Source organism: Anomaloglossus baeobatrachus, chromosome 3, assembly GCF_048569485.1.
Source record: "Anomaloglossus baeobatrachus isolate aAnoBae1 chromosome 3, aAnoBae1.hap1, whole genome shotgun sequence".
Lineage (NCBI taxonomy): Eukaryota > Metazoa > Chordata > Amphibia > Anura > Aromobatidae > Anomaloglossus > Anomaloglossus baeobatrachus.
The window spans coordinates 386,176,634-386,191,292 of record NC_134355.1 but is presented as its reverse complement, the minus strand read 5'-3'; the positions used below and the strand labels follow the sequence as shown (position 1 = coordinate 386,191,292).

The 14,659-nt window shown below is 44.2% G+C and overlaps 1 protein-coding gene across 1 annotated transcript in view; it reads left to right on the top strand.

Annotated features, from left to right (window-relative positions):
* The window catches only part of LOC142296517 (CD109 antigen-like), a 265,735-nt gene extending 252,244 nt beyond the window's left edge, over window positions 1–13,491 (top strand). The window contains exons 33-35 of the mRNA XM_075340205.1: window positions 7,425–7,575; window positions 12,494–12,596; window positions 12,988–13,491. Of these exons, the coding sequence (XP_075196320.1) occupies window positions 7,425–7,575; window positions 12,494–12,596; window positions 12,988–13,172 (439 nt within the window). The 3' untranslated portion in view covers window positions 13,173–13,491. The remainder of the gene's footprint in view (window positions 1–7,424; window positions 7,576–12,493; window positions 12,597–12,987) is intronic.
* Window positions 13,492–14,659: the final 1,168 nt, after the last annotated feature.

Sequence of the window (14,659 nt, the reverse complement as noted above, 5' to 3'; positions counted from 1 at the left end):
AAATAAATGAAAAAAAAATTACGTGCGGTTCCCCTCCCCATTTGGATACCAAAGAGGGTAAAGCCACACGGCTGAAGGCTGGTATTCTCAGGATGGGGAGCTCCATGTTATGGGGAGCTCCCCAGCCTAACAATATCAGCCAGCAGCCGCCCGGAATTGCCGCATCCATTAGATGCGACAGCCCCAGGACTTTACCGGCTCATCCCGAATTGCCCTAGTGCGGTGGCAAACAGGGTAATAAGGAGTTAATGGCAGCAGCCCATAGCTGCCACTAAGTCCTAGGTTAATCATAGCAGGCGTCTCCCCGACATACCTTCCATGATTAACCTGTAAGTTAAAGAAAATAAACACACACATCCAAAAAGTCCTTTATTTGAAATGAAAGACAAAGAAACACCCTCTATCACCACTTTATTAATCCCTCAAAAACACCTCCAGGTCTGACGTAATCCACGCAGGTCCCACAACGCTTCCAGCTCTGCTACATTGGAAGCTGACAGTAGCGGCACTAGAGCACCGCCGCTCCTGTGAGCTCCATGCAGCTACTGAAGTGAGTCGCGCAATCAGCTGTGCTGTCACTGAGGTTACTCGCGGCTAAAGATGAGCGAACCGATCGCGGTTCGGCTCGAGTTCGGTTCGCCGAACGGAGGTCTCGGTCGAGTTCGGTTCGGCGAACCGGTTCGGCGAACCGCTTGATCCGCATAGGAAACAATGGGAGGCAATCACAAACACATAAAAACACCTAGAAAACACCCTCAAAGGTGTCCAAAAGGTGACAAACAACTCACAACACAACACAAACACATGGAAAAGTGACAAGGACATATACTCATGCAAAAACAAAAGAGCTGGACAAGGAAAAAGAGGAGGAGACACAGATATAGGCATGGCACGCCCTTCTAAAATCATGTAAAACACCGCAAGGTGACTCCAAGCGGAGTCTCCCTTTTTTCCAAAAATTGGGCCACATACACACCCACCCCTTCAGTGGCAGCACTTGTGCCCCAGTTGTACACTTCACAGGTAGATTTGCATCAAGCACATTAAAAAATGTGCCATCCTTAACCGTCCCCAGGATGACACCGGGGTAGGTAGCAAAGTCTTTCCTGATCCCAGTTCTGTTCATCTTGGATCATTTTTAAAAACACTGTATGCAAAGGTTACTCCAAGCGGAGTCTCCCTTTTTTCCAAAAATTGGGCCCCACACACACCCAACCCTTCAGTGGCAGCACTTGTGCCCCAGTTGAACACTTCACAGGTAGATTTGCATCAAGCACATTCAAAATTACACCATCCTTAACCGTCCCCAGGATGACACAGGGGTAGTTAGCAAAGTCTTTGCTGAACCATGACTTGTTCACCTTGGCTCCTTTTAAAAAACACAGCAAGCAAGCGTTACTCCAAGCGGAGTCTCCCTTTTTTCCAAAAATTGGGACCCACACACACCCACTCCTTCAGTGGCAGCACTTGTGCCCCAGTTGTACACTTCACAGCTAGATTTGCATCAAGCACATTCAAAAATACGCCATCCTTAACCGTCCCCAGGATGACACCGGGGTAGGTAGCTAAGTCTTTCCTGATCCCAGCTCTGCTCATCTTGGATCATTTTTAAAAACACTGTAAGCAAGGGTTACTCCAAGCGGAGTCTCCCTTTTTTCCCAAAATTGGGCCCCACACACACCCACCCCTTCAGTGGCAGCACTTGTGCCCCAGTTGTACACTTCACAAGTAGATTTGCATCAAGCACATTCAAAATCCACAAGCATTTACTCTCCCCAGGATGACACAGGGGTAGTAAATTCCTTGTGGATCCATGACTTGTTCATTTTGATGAACGTTAGTCTGTCCACATTGTCACTGGACAGACGCGTGCGCTTATCTGTCAGCACACACCCAGCAGCACTGAAGACATGTTCAGAGACAACGCTGGCAGCTGGACACGACAAAATCTCCAAGGCGTAAGTGGAGAGCTCTGGCCATTTTTCAAGATTTGAAGCCCAAAATGAGCAAGGCTCCATTTGCAAAGTCATGGCATCGATGTTCATTTGGAGATACTCCTGTATCATCCTCTCCAGCCGTTGACTATGTGTCAGACTTGTTGTCTCTGGTGGCCTTGCAAAGGATGGTGTAAAAAAATTATGAAAAGATTCAATAAAATTGCTGTTACCAGTACCAGATACGGTGCTACTGGTACGGGTAGACTGTTGAAGATGACGAGACCGTCCCATGTTTGTCAAGTTACAACTGGGAGATTCACTCCCTGCACCACGGTTGTTTGGTGCAAAAGCCGAGCTAAGATCGAGTAACAGCTTCTGCTGATACTCTTGCATACGTGCGTCCCTTTCTATGGCTGGAATTATGTCACAAAATTTGGACTTGTACCGGGGATCTAATAGTGTGGCAAGCCAGTAGTCATCATCACTTCTAATTTTGACAATACGAGGGTCATGTTGGAGGTAGTGCAGCAAGAAGGCGCTCATGTGTCTTGCGCAGCCATGCAGACCAAGTCCACGCTGTGTTTGTGGCATAGAGGTGCTAACCGTTCTTTCTTCCTCTGTCATCTCCCCCCAACCTCTTTCAACAGAAATTTGACCAAGGTCTCCCTCATCCGCTGAGCCTTCTATGTCCATGGACAGTTCGTCCTCCATTTCTTCATGTTCTCCTGCACCTTCCTCAACATTTCGCCTGCTACTATGCACCCTTGTTGATCCCTGTCCCCCATGGTCCCATGCCTGCCGCGTTGGTGATGATGAACGTCTGGACCTTGGTGATGTTGTTGTGTCTTGCGCATATGAATCCTCCTGTAGTTCCTCCCCTTCCTGTTGTCCCACCCCCTGACTCTGAATAGTGTTTAGCGTGTGCTCCAGCATGTAAACGACTGGAATTGTCATGCTGATAATGGCATTGTCAGCGCTAAACATATTCGTCGCCATGTCGAAACTGTGCAGAAGGGTGCATAGGTCCTTGATCTGAGACCACTCCATCAGGGTGATCTTGCCCCACCTCTGCATCTCGTTGGCCCAGGCTATACGTCATGACGTATTGCACCAGGGCTTGACGGTGCTGTCACAGTCGCTGTAACATGTGAAGAGTCGAATTCCAGCGTGTCGGCACATCGCATTTCAGGTGATGAACCGGCAGGCCGAAAGACTTCTGGAGCGATGCAAGTCGCTCAGCAGCGGTGGTTGAACGGCGGAAGTGAGCAGACAGTTTTCGTGCCCTGTTCAGAAGGCCATCTAGGCCGGGATAGTGTGTTAAAAATTGCTGGACAACAAAGTTCAACACGTGAGCCATACAAGGCCCGTGTGTCACCTTGCCCAGGCGAAGGGCCGCACCCAGGTTTGCAGCATTGTCGCACACGGCCTTACCAGGCTGCAGGTTGAGTGGAGACAACCATTTATTAAACTCAGTCTCCAGAGCTGCCCACAACTCAGCCGCTGTGTGACTCTTATTTCCAAGACATTTCAAGCTAAACACCGCCTGATGCCATTGCGCTCTGCTGCCAGCATAGTAATGAGGGGTGCGTGATTCCTTCTGCGCAGTTACAACGCTGGAGGCCTGACCAGGCAGGCTTGGGGCGGAGGTGGAGGACCCAGACAAGGTGGAGGAGGCAGAAGCAGTGGCAGAACTTGGACAGACAGAGGATTGACACACAAGTCGTGGGGACGGCAAGACTTGTGCAGCAGACCCTTCACCATCTATCACCATAGTTACCCAGTGCCCAGTCAGTGACATGTAACGTCCCTGTCCATGCTTACTGGTCCAAGTATCGGTGGTGAAATGCACCCGTTCACACACAGAGTTTCTCAAGGAAGCGGTGATGTTGTGTGCGACATGCTGGTGTAGCGCAGACACACCTTTCTTAGAAAAGTAGTGGCGACTGGGCATCTGGTACTGGGCCACAGCGACAGACATAAGGTCTCTAAAATCCTGTGTGTCCACCAGGCGGAAGGGCAGCATTTCGGTAGCCAAGAGCTTACAGAGGGATAAAGTCAACCTCTTAGCTTTGTCATGGGTCGCAGGAAATGGCCTTTTATTTGTCCACATCTGAGGGACAGAGATCTGGCTGCTGTGTGTAGACGGTGTTGAATAGGGTGTCCCTGGAAAAATGCAGGTTTGTGAGGAAAGTGCAGGCATAGACATGATGTTGCCTTCATCCAACGTTGGTGCTATCGATGTCTGAGGGAGCTGTACACACGCACTTGTTTCCCCTTCCAAACCAATTGACGACCTACCAAGCAAACTGCCTGTTGCGGTTACAGTGGTGGAAGTTGTGCGTGGAAAAACAGGTGTGACAGCTGTCCCCACAGTCCTAGAAGATGAAGAGCGTGCGGATGCACTGAAAGGGGCAGGCGGTGGATGGTTTGCTCCGCTAGGCCGCATTGCAGCACGATGAGCTTCCCACTGGGACATATGATATTTATTCATGTGACGATTCATGGAAGAAGTTGTCAAACTGCTGAGGTTTTGACCTCTACTAACAGAATCATGACAAATTTTACAGATCACATAATTTGGGCGATCTTTTGCTATGTCAAAAAGGACCAGGCTAGGCAAGGCTTAGAGGGCATGCGACCTGCTGATCCACCCCGACTAGTGCTCAGAGGCACAGTGGTGGCTGAGGATGCAGTTGTAGACGTGCTACCAGTACTCCGACTCTGTCCAGGAAGGCGCAAGGTAACTTCGTCGTCAGTTGCATCCTCCTCCACCGCCTCTGTTGACCTCCTCGAGTGCCAGACTGTGGGTTGACAGTAGGTGGGATCTAGAGCTTCCTCATCAATTGTTGTGTTTGCACTCCCCTCACCCTCAGACCGAGCCCCTTCTTGCCCTGACCGAATATTTAAGTTGTCATCCCAATCTGGTATCTGCGTCTCTTCGTCATCAGTATGTTCCTCATTGTCTATTACAACAGGTGTTTCAGTTTGTGAATAAGGGTCGACATTATGCTCAGACACTTGTTCATCACGGCCTGAATCTGAGCCACAAAGGTTCTGGGCATCACTGCAGACCATTTCCTGGTCTGTACTCACTGTAGCTTGGGAGCAGACTTCTAATTCCCAGGCTATAGTGTGACTGAACAGCTCTGCAGACTCAGCCATCTCAGTTCCACCATACTGTGCAGGGCGGATGGAGACTTCAGAGCTGGGAGAAAGCAAGTGTGATTGGGATGACAACTCAGAGGACTGGTGTTTTTTGGATGCGGTAGTTGAGTTGGCGGAGAGGGCACTTGTTGGACCACTTGAGATCCATTTAAGCTTTTTCTTTTTTTGGCCATCATCTACCTTTGTTCCAGTTGTTCGTGTCCGTAAAAAAGGGAGCACATCGGATTGTCCACGGTAAGTAGTAGACATATTACTTTTGCTGGAAGGTGGTCTATCTTCAGCAGATGTTAATGGAGCTTTGCCACCTTCCCCATGGACAGACCCTTTTTTTCCTTTTCCAACATGCTTCGTCCCCTTTCCACCAGCATCTGTCATTTTGCCACTCATTTTGATTGCGACAAGACTGTGCACTTAAAATGTGGTAGTAAAAATTGAGAGGTGGTGTAGATTGCAGCGGTGGTCTATCTTTATTAACAGCAGAATAAACAACAATAACTATCCCTGACAATGCAACTATGGCCCTTAAACTGGCAGCATAGTTTGCTAGTATAATGGCTTAGTAACAATGAATTTGAGTGTGCAATGCAGTGGTGCTGCAAATGGCTTTGCACCAGTGGGACACTAATGGAAGTCCAACAGCCACTTTTAGGATGCCACTAAGTCTACTCAGTGTTTGCTATCCGGGATCGTGGCTGTGGCTCGAGTGGCAGCCGGATCCAGGGCTCGCACAGCAGCCTGTCGCCCACAACTAAATAAAGGGGGTATTTACAGGGGGAGAGTTTGTCAGTGACGCCACCCGTGGGTTGCGGTGATAGTTTGGTGACACCGCCGCTGCCTCGGTGTGGGGGCACCCGGGGCTTATGGAGCAGGGTAGCAGGATGGTATTCCCTCCAAGGGTAGGAGAGTTGTTGTCCCAGGGCCCAGATGTAGGTGGTGTGCAGTGCTGGGGCGCCGTCTGCAGGCTGGACCGGATGACACCAGTGTACTCACTGTTGTTGAATAAACCACACAAAGTCCAAGTAGTAAACCAAGTGCCGGATACCGGTAGGTATCCAGAGGGGTGTGCTCGGGTCCCGCATACTGGTTGACAGGACAGGGGCCCTTCCTCCTGCACTTCTGTGTTTTGTCTTGTGTGTTGACTAGTCTGCATGAAATGGGAGAAGTCCGCTCCCGGTGTCTTTGATGTGGGAGCTGTTGCCCACGAGATCTGACACTTGGGATTTTTGCAGGCACTTGCAGACGCCCTATCCCCCACGTTGGGCTTCCGTCTCGCTCTATCTGGGCTCACTGGTGGGACAAGACGTGGAATGTTGTCCCCTGCTGGCTAATTGACAAGGGGTCTGAAGCTGTTCTCGCCCTAGGGTCCAGGCACCCCGACTGTGCACGGCCTCTGGACCGGATTCCCGCTGTCGGCACCGGCAACCCTGCCCCGGTCCACTTAAGGTCTCCAGCACCCGGATCTCTGTCGCCTGTGGCCCTGCTCTGCCGTCTGCCACCTGGTCAGCTCAGGTAGTCCGGTAGTCCGGGAGCTACAACTCCCAACTACCACTTTATTCCTCTCACTTCCACAGTCCAGACTAGACTGTTCCTCTGTCTGACTCCAACACCAATCTACTGCCGTGTTTCCTCCCTTAACACCTCAGGACCCCTAGGTGGGCATCACCATCTGTCTGGCCCCGTCCACTGGTGTGTCCCTATTGTCCTTGGGGGGGTGACTAGGCTTTGTGGCTGGTGTTTGTAACTGTGTGTGGAGTTGTGTTGGTAGGACAAGGAGGAGAGAGTCCAGCATCTGGAAGACATACCCTTACCCCTGTTTGTCTCTTCTCTTGACAGGTTTTTCACACCTACCCAGTTGGCTCTTCAGTGCCACTCTGAGACTTCATCTTAGTGCATTACCCTGAATGAATTTTATATGTATTTAATAAAATCTATATATTTTTATATTACCAGTATTATAGCGTATCATTTACCACATTCTCACCCATATCTAATTATTTTATTTTATTATTTTTTTTTTTTTATTTTTCTGACCGACACCCCCACTTAAACCCCTTCTTACCCACTCTAGTGAGCGCAGCAGTAGTACTTGTATTTCAATACTACAAAGAGGAATCAAAATACATCTCCTGTTTCTACCAGTAGTTGATTTATTGGCTTATACTGCATGTATGGATAGTCAGCCACAATACAGCAACCAATTCTTAACTCTACATTACCATCTATATTCAGATAACTGGAACCTATCATACAGTGTTACTAATCTTAATTTTAATCTTCAGACATAAGGTTTCTAAAACAACTTCGCTTTTTTTTTTATTTCAGCTACCTGAGTAATAACAGTCAGAGTGGTATGGTTCTTCTGGAAGTGGGCTTGCTCAGTGGTTTCACATTGAGCCCTATTGGTATTCCCACAACTGACATTATTAAATATGTTGAGTTGAAAGAGGATAAAGTTTTCCTGTACTTGGATTCGGTAAGTTTTGAAAAGTTAATGATTGTTAACAAAAAAATAGTGATGAGCAAGCATGCTCACTACTGTTCGATACTCGATCGAGTATTCAGCTGCTCGGGCACGCTTGGTACCTGATGGAGTATCGTGGATACTTAAGTGCCGTGTTCAAGTCCCTGTCCCGCATGTTTTGCAGCTGTTTTTCAGCCATTGACCATGTAGGAATTTCCTACCTATGCCATAGCCATATTTTATGATTGGTCGGACGCAGCGCATCATCGGACCAATATAAGATCCAGTAAAACCTAGCTCGGCACATTCTACCCTAGAAACAGTTTAAGGAGAGCTTCTGGAGAAGGGATAGTGTATTAGTTTAGCATTAAAGGCATACAGGGAGGGATTATTTCTGTACAGTCCTTGCTGTTGCAATCTAAAACCAAAAGTTGTTTTCAGGGCTATTCTAGTCCCTATTAATAACGCTCTTAGCTGCATTTAGTGTAGGGAGAGTTTCGGGAGAAGGGATAATGTATTAGTTTACTATTAAAGGCATATAGGCAGGTATTATTTCCTTTGTGCTGCACCCCAAAACCAAACGTTCTTTTCAGGGCTACATATATTCTATTCCCTATTAATATTGCTCTGAGCTGCATTTATTATAGGGAGAGTTGTTGGAGAAGGCATAGTATGTTAGTTCTGCATTAAAGGTATGTAGGCAAAAATTATTGCCTTACAGTCCTTGCTGCTGCAATGTAAAACCAAAAGTCCTTGTCAGTCCTACATCTATTTTATTCTAGTCCTTATTAATACTGCTCTTAGCATTGGTGTAGGGAGAGTGTTTGGAAAAGTGGTAGTGTATTAGTTTTGCATTTAAGGCATATAGCCAGGGATATAGCCAGGCACATAGCCTTAGGGGTACTTTGCACAGTACGACATCGCAGGTGCGATGTCGGTGGGGTCAAATCGAAAGTGACGCACATATATCGCAGTATGTGAATCCTTTTACATACGATTAACGAGCGCAAAAGCGTCGTTATCGTATGATCGGTGTAGGGTCCGACATTTCTATAATTTCGCAGCAGCAATGGTACGATGATGTTCCTCATTCCAGCAGGCAGCACACATCGCTGTGTGTGAAGCCGTAGGAGCGAGGAACATCACCTTACCTGCGTCCCGGCTGCAATGCAGAAGGAAGAAGGTGGGCGGGATGTTTACGTCCCGTTCATCTCTGCCCCTCCGCTCCTATTGGCCACCTGCCGTGTGACGTCGCTGTGACGCCGCACGACCCGCCCCCTTAAGAAGGAGGCGGGTCGCCGGCCAGAGCGACGTCGCAGGGCAGGTAAGTGCATGTGAAGCTGCCATAGCGATAATGTTCGCTACGGCAGCAATCACAAGATATCGCTGCTGCGACGGGGGCAGGGACTATCGCGCTCGGCATTGCAGCATTGGCTTGCGATGTCGTAGTGTGCAAAGTACCCCTTACAGTCCTTGCTTCTGCTGCTAATAGTCAAAAGTCTTTTTTAGTCCTACATCTATTCTACTCCTGTCCCTATTAATCCTGCCCTCAGCTGCATAAAGTGTAGGGAGAGTTGCTGGAGAAGGGATAGTGTATTAATTTTGTATTACAGGCACATAAGCAGGGATTATTGCCTTATATTCCTTGCTGCTGCAACGTAAAACCTAAAGTCCTTTTCAATCCTACATCTATTCTATTCTAGTCCTTGTTACTAGGTGGTGAACCATGAAGTCACTGAGGAGAGGAATCCGCAGCACTGCATCAGGCAGGAAGAGGCAGTGGGGTGGCCCTAGGGAATAGACATTATACTGTTCCCCATAGCACACACATGCGGCAAGTTCCCATGCCAAAAGTTAGGTGTTCCCCAATCTGGCGCTTTTTTAAAGAGTCCAATGCTTAATAATGGGAAAACATTTTTTGAGACCTTCCTCTATATGTATTTGAGTCATTCCTTCTAAGTTTTGGCAGCCCTTGCATATACTACATAGATTTTATTTGTCTAGTAGTCATACCCTTAAAAATAGGGAACAAAAATGTAAAGACCTTCAATCATATGTCTTCCAGAGTGTATTTGAGTCCCTCCTTCTAATATTTTAAAGTTCTTGCATATAGTGCATAGGTGTTACTGGTCTAAGAGTTCCACTCCTTAGTAATATGAAAAATACAGTATTCCAAAGCCCCCCTTTATGTGTCTTCTAGGGTGTAATTGAGTCATTCTCTCAAATATTTGGCAGGCCTTGCACACAGTGTATAGACTTTACTAGTGTAGGATTCCCAGACCTTAAAAATGGGAAAAAAAAAATAGTTTTCTAAGGCCCTCTGCTATGTCTCTTCCAGACCATATTATAGTCCCCCTTCTAATTTTTTGCAAGCCTTGCGCACAGTACATAGGTTTTACTAGTCTAGGAGTCCCACTCATTAATAATGGAAAAAAAATTGTATTCTGAGGCCCTTCTCTGTGTCTACCAGGGTGTATTGCAGTTCCTCCTAATTTTTGGCAAGGCATGCACATAGTGCATAAGCTTTAGAAGTCTGGGAGTCCAGCTATCTAATAATTTGAACAGAATGTGTATGAGGCCGTCCTTTGTCTAATGCAGGGTGTATCGGAGTCCATCTTCCTTCTGATTTTTTTGTAGTTCTTGCATTGTTGCATAGGCTTTATGAGTTTCAGAGTCCCGACTTCATAAATTAAACAGGATGTCTCAGACCATGTCACACACACCTCATACCTAGATAAGGTAGTAAAATGTTAAAATTATATTTACCGGTGACTACTGGCAGGTAAAGTTTCATTTCCCCCCTCTAGCATGTCATCTTCCTTACTCATAGGCGATGGGGAAATATGGTGAGAGATGGCCCGGAGTTTTATGCAAATTGAAAGCTGATTTTCATAGTACCCGCAAAAGCTAGGAAATTTCATAAATCTAATGCACAATTGTTTTTTTTCCTGGCTGTAACAGAAAACTGCTACTTTTTCTGAAAACGCAGCATGTCAATACTTTCAGCATTTTTGCCACTTTTTTGCAGCATTTTTCAACATTGAAACCAATGAGAAAGTGTTAAATACTATGTGTAAACATAGCCTAAGGGGTGTAGGAAGTGTTTTTTTTTCTTTCTGTTTTGCCTTATTTACAAGTTATTATACATGAAGAATGTATCTTAACTTTTTTCCTGTAAATTCCATTTTATCTTCAGTTTTGTATGTTTTAGGGTTCTCTCACACTGGCATATAAAACAAATTCGGTCCCATTCTCATCCCTAAAAGTGGGATGAGTGAAATCCATTTGGTATTCCGTATATCATGCAAGTGCTACGCGATTGTATGATTTTTTTTTTCTCACCTATCCGTACAACATCTCTATGTCATCGGTATGCAATGTGTTTATTATACTCGTTTCTCAAATCGAGCCCGTTTGAGCATCTGACCTGTTTGATTCGAGTATTGAGCACTCTAGCATTTTAGTACTTGCTCATCACTATAAAAAAGATGAAACCGCTTGATATACAGTGCCTTGAAAAAGTATTCATTCCCAGTGAACATTAAGCAACCACAATTAAAAAAATTATGAAAACACTGGACTACACATCCAATTGTTTTACATGCTCCCATAGACTTGAATGGCTGCGCACCGTCTCATATACACTGCCAATTGCAGCATGCTGTGAATTCTTTTTCATGCCAAACTGACATGAGGAAAAAAGCACTGGTCGGCCCTGCCACTTAGTAGATCAATGGTCTGAGGGCTATCCAATAAAACATTGGATAGCTCTCATTTATGTTATACACTCATGTGACTGAGCCCTTATAGTTGCCATGTAGACAGATTCTCCCACTTGAGCTGTAGATCTCTGCAGTTCCTCAAGAGTGACAATGGGCCTCTTGGCTATTTTTCTAATTAGTGCTCTCCTTTTTAGGATGTCAGTGTTGGATGGCCTAAACTGTTTTTCTAGGTTTGCAGTTGTGCCAGGCTAATTCCATTTTTAAATGATAGATTTAACAGTGCTCCATGAGATGTTCAGGGCTTCTGCTGTTTTTTTTTATAACTTAACCCTACTTTACTCTTCTCCACAACTTTATCCCTGACCTTTCTGGTATGTTCCTGGATTTTCATGGTGCTTTTTAATCCATAGTGTTCTCTAACAAACCTCCGAGGTCTTTACAGAACAGCTGTAGTTATACTGAGAATAAATTACACACAGACTCATTGAATATTTAGGTGAGATCTGAGGACAATTGGTCACTAAAGATTTTATTTTGGGGTATCAGAGTACAGGGGGGCTGGATACAAATGCAAATCACAATTTTCAGATTTATATTTTCAAAATATTTAGAAAACCATGTATCATTTTCTTTACACTTCACAAATACTTGCTACTTAGTGCTGGTATATCACATAAAATACAATAAAATACATTTAAGTTTGTATGTGTAATTTGAAACAAAATGTGGAATACTTCATGGGCTATAAATAATTTTTCAAGGCCCTGTACAATTTAAAACCACGAGAGGTGCTGTCACAGGTATAATAACTGTGTTGTCCTAATTGGGACACTTGTCGACTCCATAGCATGATGACACAAATGCTTACTCTAGTACTGGGATCATAAAATGTTTTGTGTATTTAGTTCTAGTAAATATAGTATATGGGGATATGTGCTATGACATAACTCATAACTGTTAAGTGCTAGATGGCATTTTCACAATGTCTACATATGGCTACATTCTCAAAATATGAATATGGGTCTCTAGAATTAATTATTCAGGTTTTGTTTGTATGTGAAAGGTTGAAAAAAACTTCTTTAAAAGAAAAGGTTCGGGATTACAGTGCTGCACTGCTAGATTCTTCACAGCATAGATTGTATATTTAAGGGACTGTGTCACCAGGTTTTTCCTACAAACTCTAATCACATTGTACCCTCTTCTGGTAGGTGTCCACTCCGGAGATCTTTATATCTGTGCCATTAGTACGAACTGCAAGTGTTTCAAGTTCCCAAGATGCAGTAGTTACCATTTTGGAATATTACGAACCAAGTAAGTAAAATAATTTTGTAATACTTTATCTGTTATGCTGTGTGAATTGATGTTGTAAGCTATTTTTTAAAGGTACTGTACATTCTCGTGTGCCATGTAGCCTGACAATGGACTGCCAATTACTGCTTGTCAAAACCATGTGTTTTATCATATAGGGTTGCACTATTACAATAATAGTATATTGAACTCCTGAATAGTTGAGAATTGTTTTGCCATCATTATCTGAATGCTGGGGGTCTGATAACTGACACTGTCGATGGGGGGGGGTCGATGTTGGGGTGCTGCCTCGTCACAGGGACTCTCAATATTGAATGTATTTTGAGTAATATTGATAAATACTTTTCCTTTTATTTGAATGAATATATTATTCTTTGTTTTCTCTCACAATTAGGAAACTCAGCGACACGGACATATAATTCTCCGACAATGAAAAAGATATCATTTTGTGACTTCTGTGGACCCAGCTGCAATCAGTGTAAATCAAATGTGGCAGTAAAACCTCAGACCAGCAGTTCTACCAAACCAGCATTTTACCGGCTTTGTCTCTGCATCTTGCTTATTTCTTACCTGTTGTAATTCCTTATTTTGTTGCCATTTTAAAAGTACCAAATTTTTGATATTTTAATATTTACGCTAATATATTTATTCTACAAACGCCATCACTAATGCTATATTGTACCAAGTTTAATAGTAAAAATAGAGTATAATATGTTAATTTGCCATATGTTTAATAGCATGTCTAATATGCATTATGATTTAAATATAGATAATCAATAAAACTATATACTCAGTTATAAATAGAAATGACTGCTGTTTTTAATTTGTTTTATCTGTTTAATGTAATGTTCACCAAGCTCTGAGGATTTGTACTGGACTTAAAGCAGCTGTCTAGGAATAGAAGAAATAAATACATAAATTGTCAATATAAATAAAATCTTAGAAAATTGCAATTAGCAAATAATTTCTGTTTTGTCTAAGGAGGAAATCACTATAATATATAAGAAGGCAGCGATCTTGATGATAGAACCCTGTCCTAGAATGCTAATAGGGCAAGTGGCTGTGAGCATGTGCAATAGGAAGCTCTGCCCCTTACCTGCATAGCTACATCTAATACTGAAGATACCTGGGGTGCTGAGGTATGAAGAGGCTGCTCACACTGCTGTCCCCCTATTTTTCTGATCTAATACTGGAAATATCAAGGCCGATTTTAACTTTTCTACTGCCTGAGGCAAAAATAGAAATGGCATTTCCCCCCTGCAGAACAATGCCCCATTATCCATCATACACAGTTTAATACCTCCCTAGATGCCCAATACACAATATGATGCCTCCATACTCAGTATAATGCCCCTATACATAGTATGATACTGTATATCATAGCCCCCAAATATGCTGTGTTATGACCCCATAAACTCCTGTATATAGTATAATGCACCATACCTCTCCATATATAATGCTTATATGACCCCTATGCAGTATGGTGCCTCCATACTCAGTATGCCCTAATACACAATACTGTATGATATGTCATAGCCCCCATATAAACAGTATTATGTCTCCATAGCTCCCTTATACATGGTATGATGCCCCCAAAGCCCCTATGCACATTATAAAGCCCCCATTGACTCACTATAGACAGAGTGATGGCTCAAAACCCGGTATATACGCAAAAAATTCCCATACACAGTATACAGTGCCTTGCGAATGTATTCGGCCCCCTTGAAATTTTCAACCTTTTGCCACATTTCAGGCTTCAAACATAAAGATAAAAATTTTAATGTTATGGTGAAGAATCAACAACAAGTGGAACACAATTGTGAAGCTGAAAGAAATTTATTGCTTATTTTAAACTTTTGTAAAAAAGAATAAACTGAAAATTGCAGCGTGCAATATTATTCGACCCCTTTACTTTCAGTGCAGCAAACTCACTCCAGAAGTTCATTGAGGATCTCTGAATGATCCAATGTTGTCCTAAATGACTGATGATGATGATAAATATAAGCCACCTGTGTGTAATCAAGTCTCCGTATAAATGCACCTGCTCTGTGATTGTCTCAGTGTTC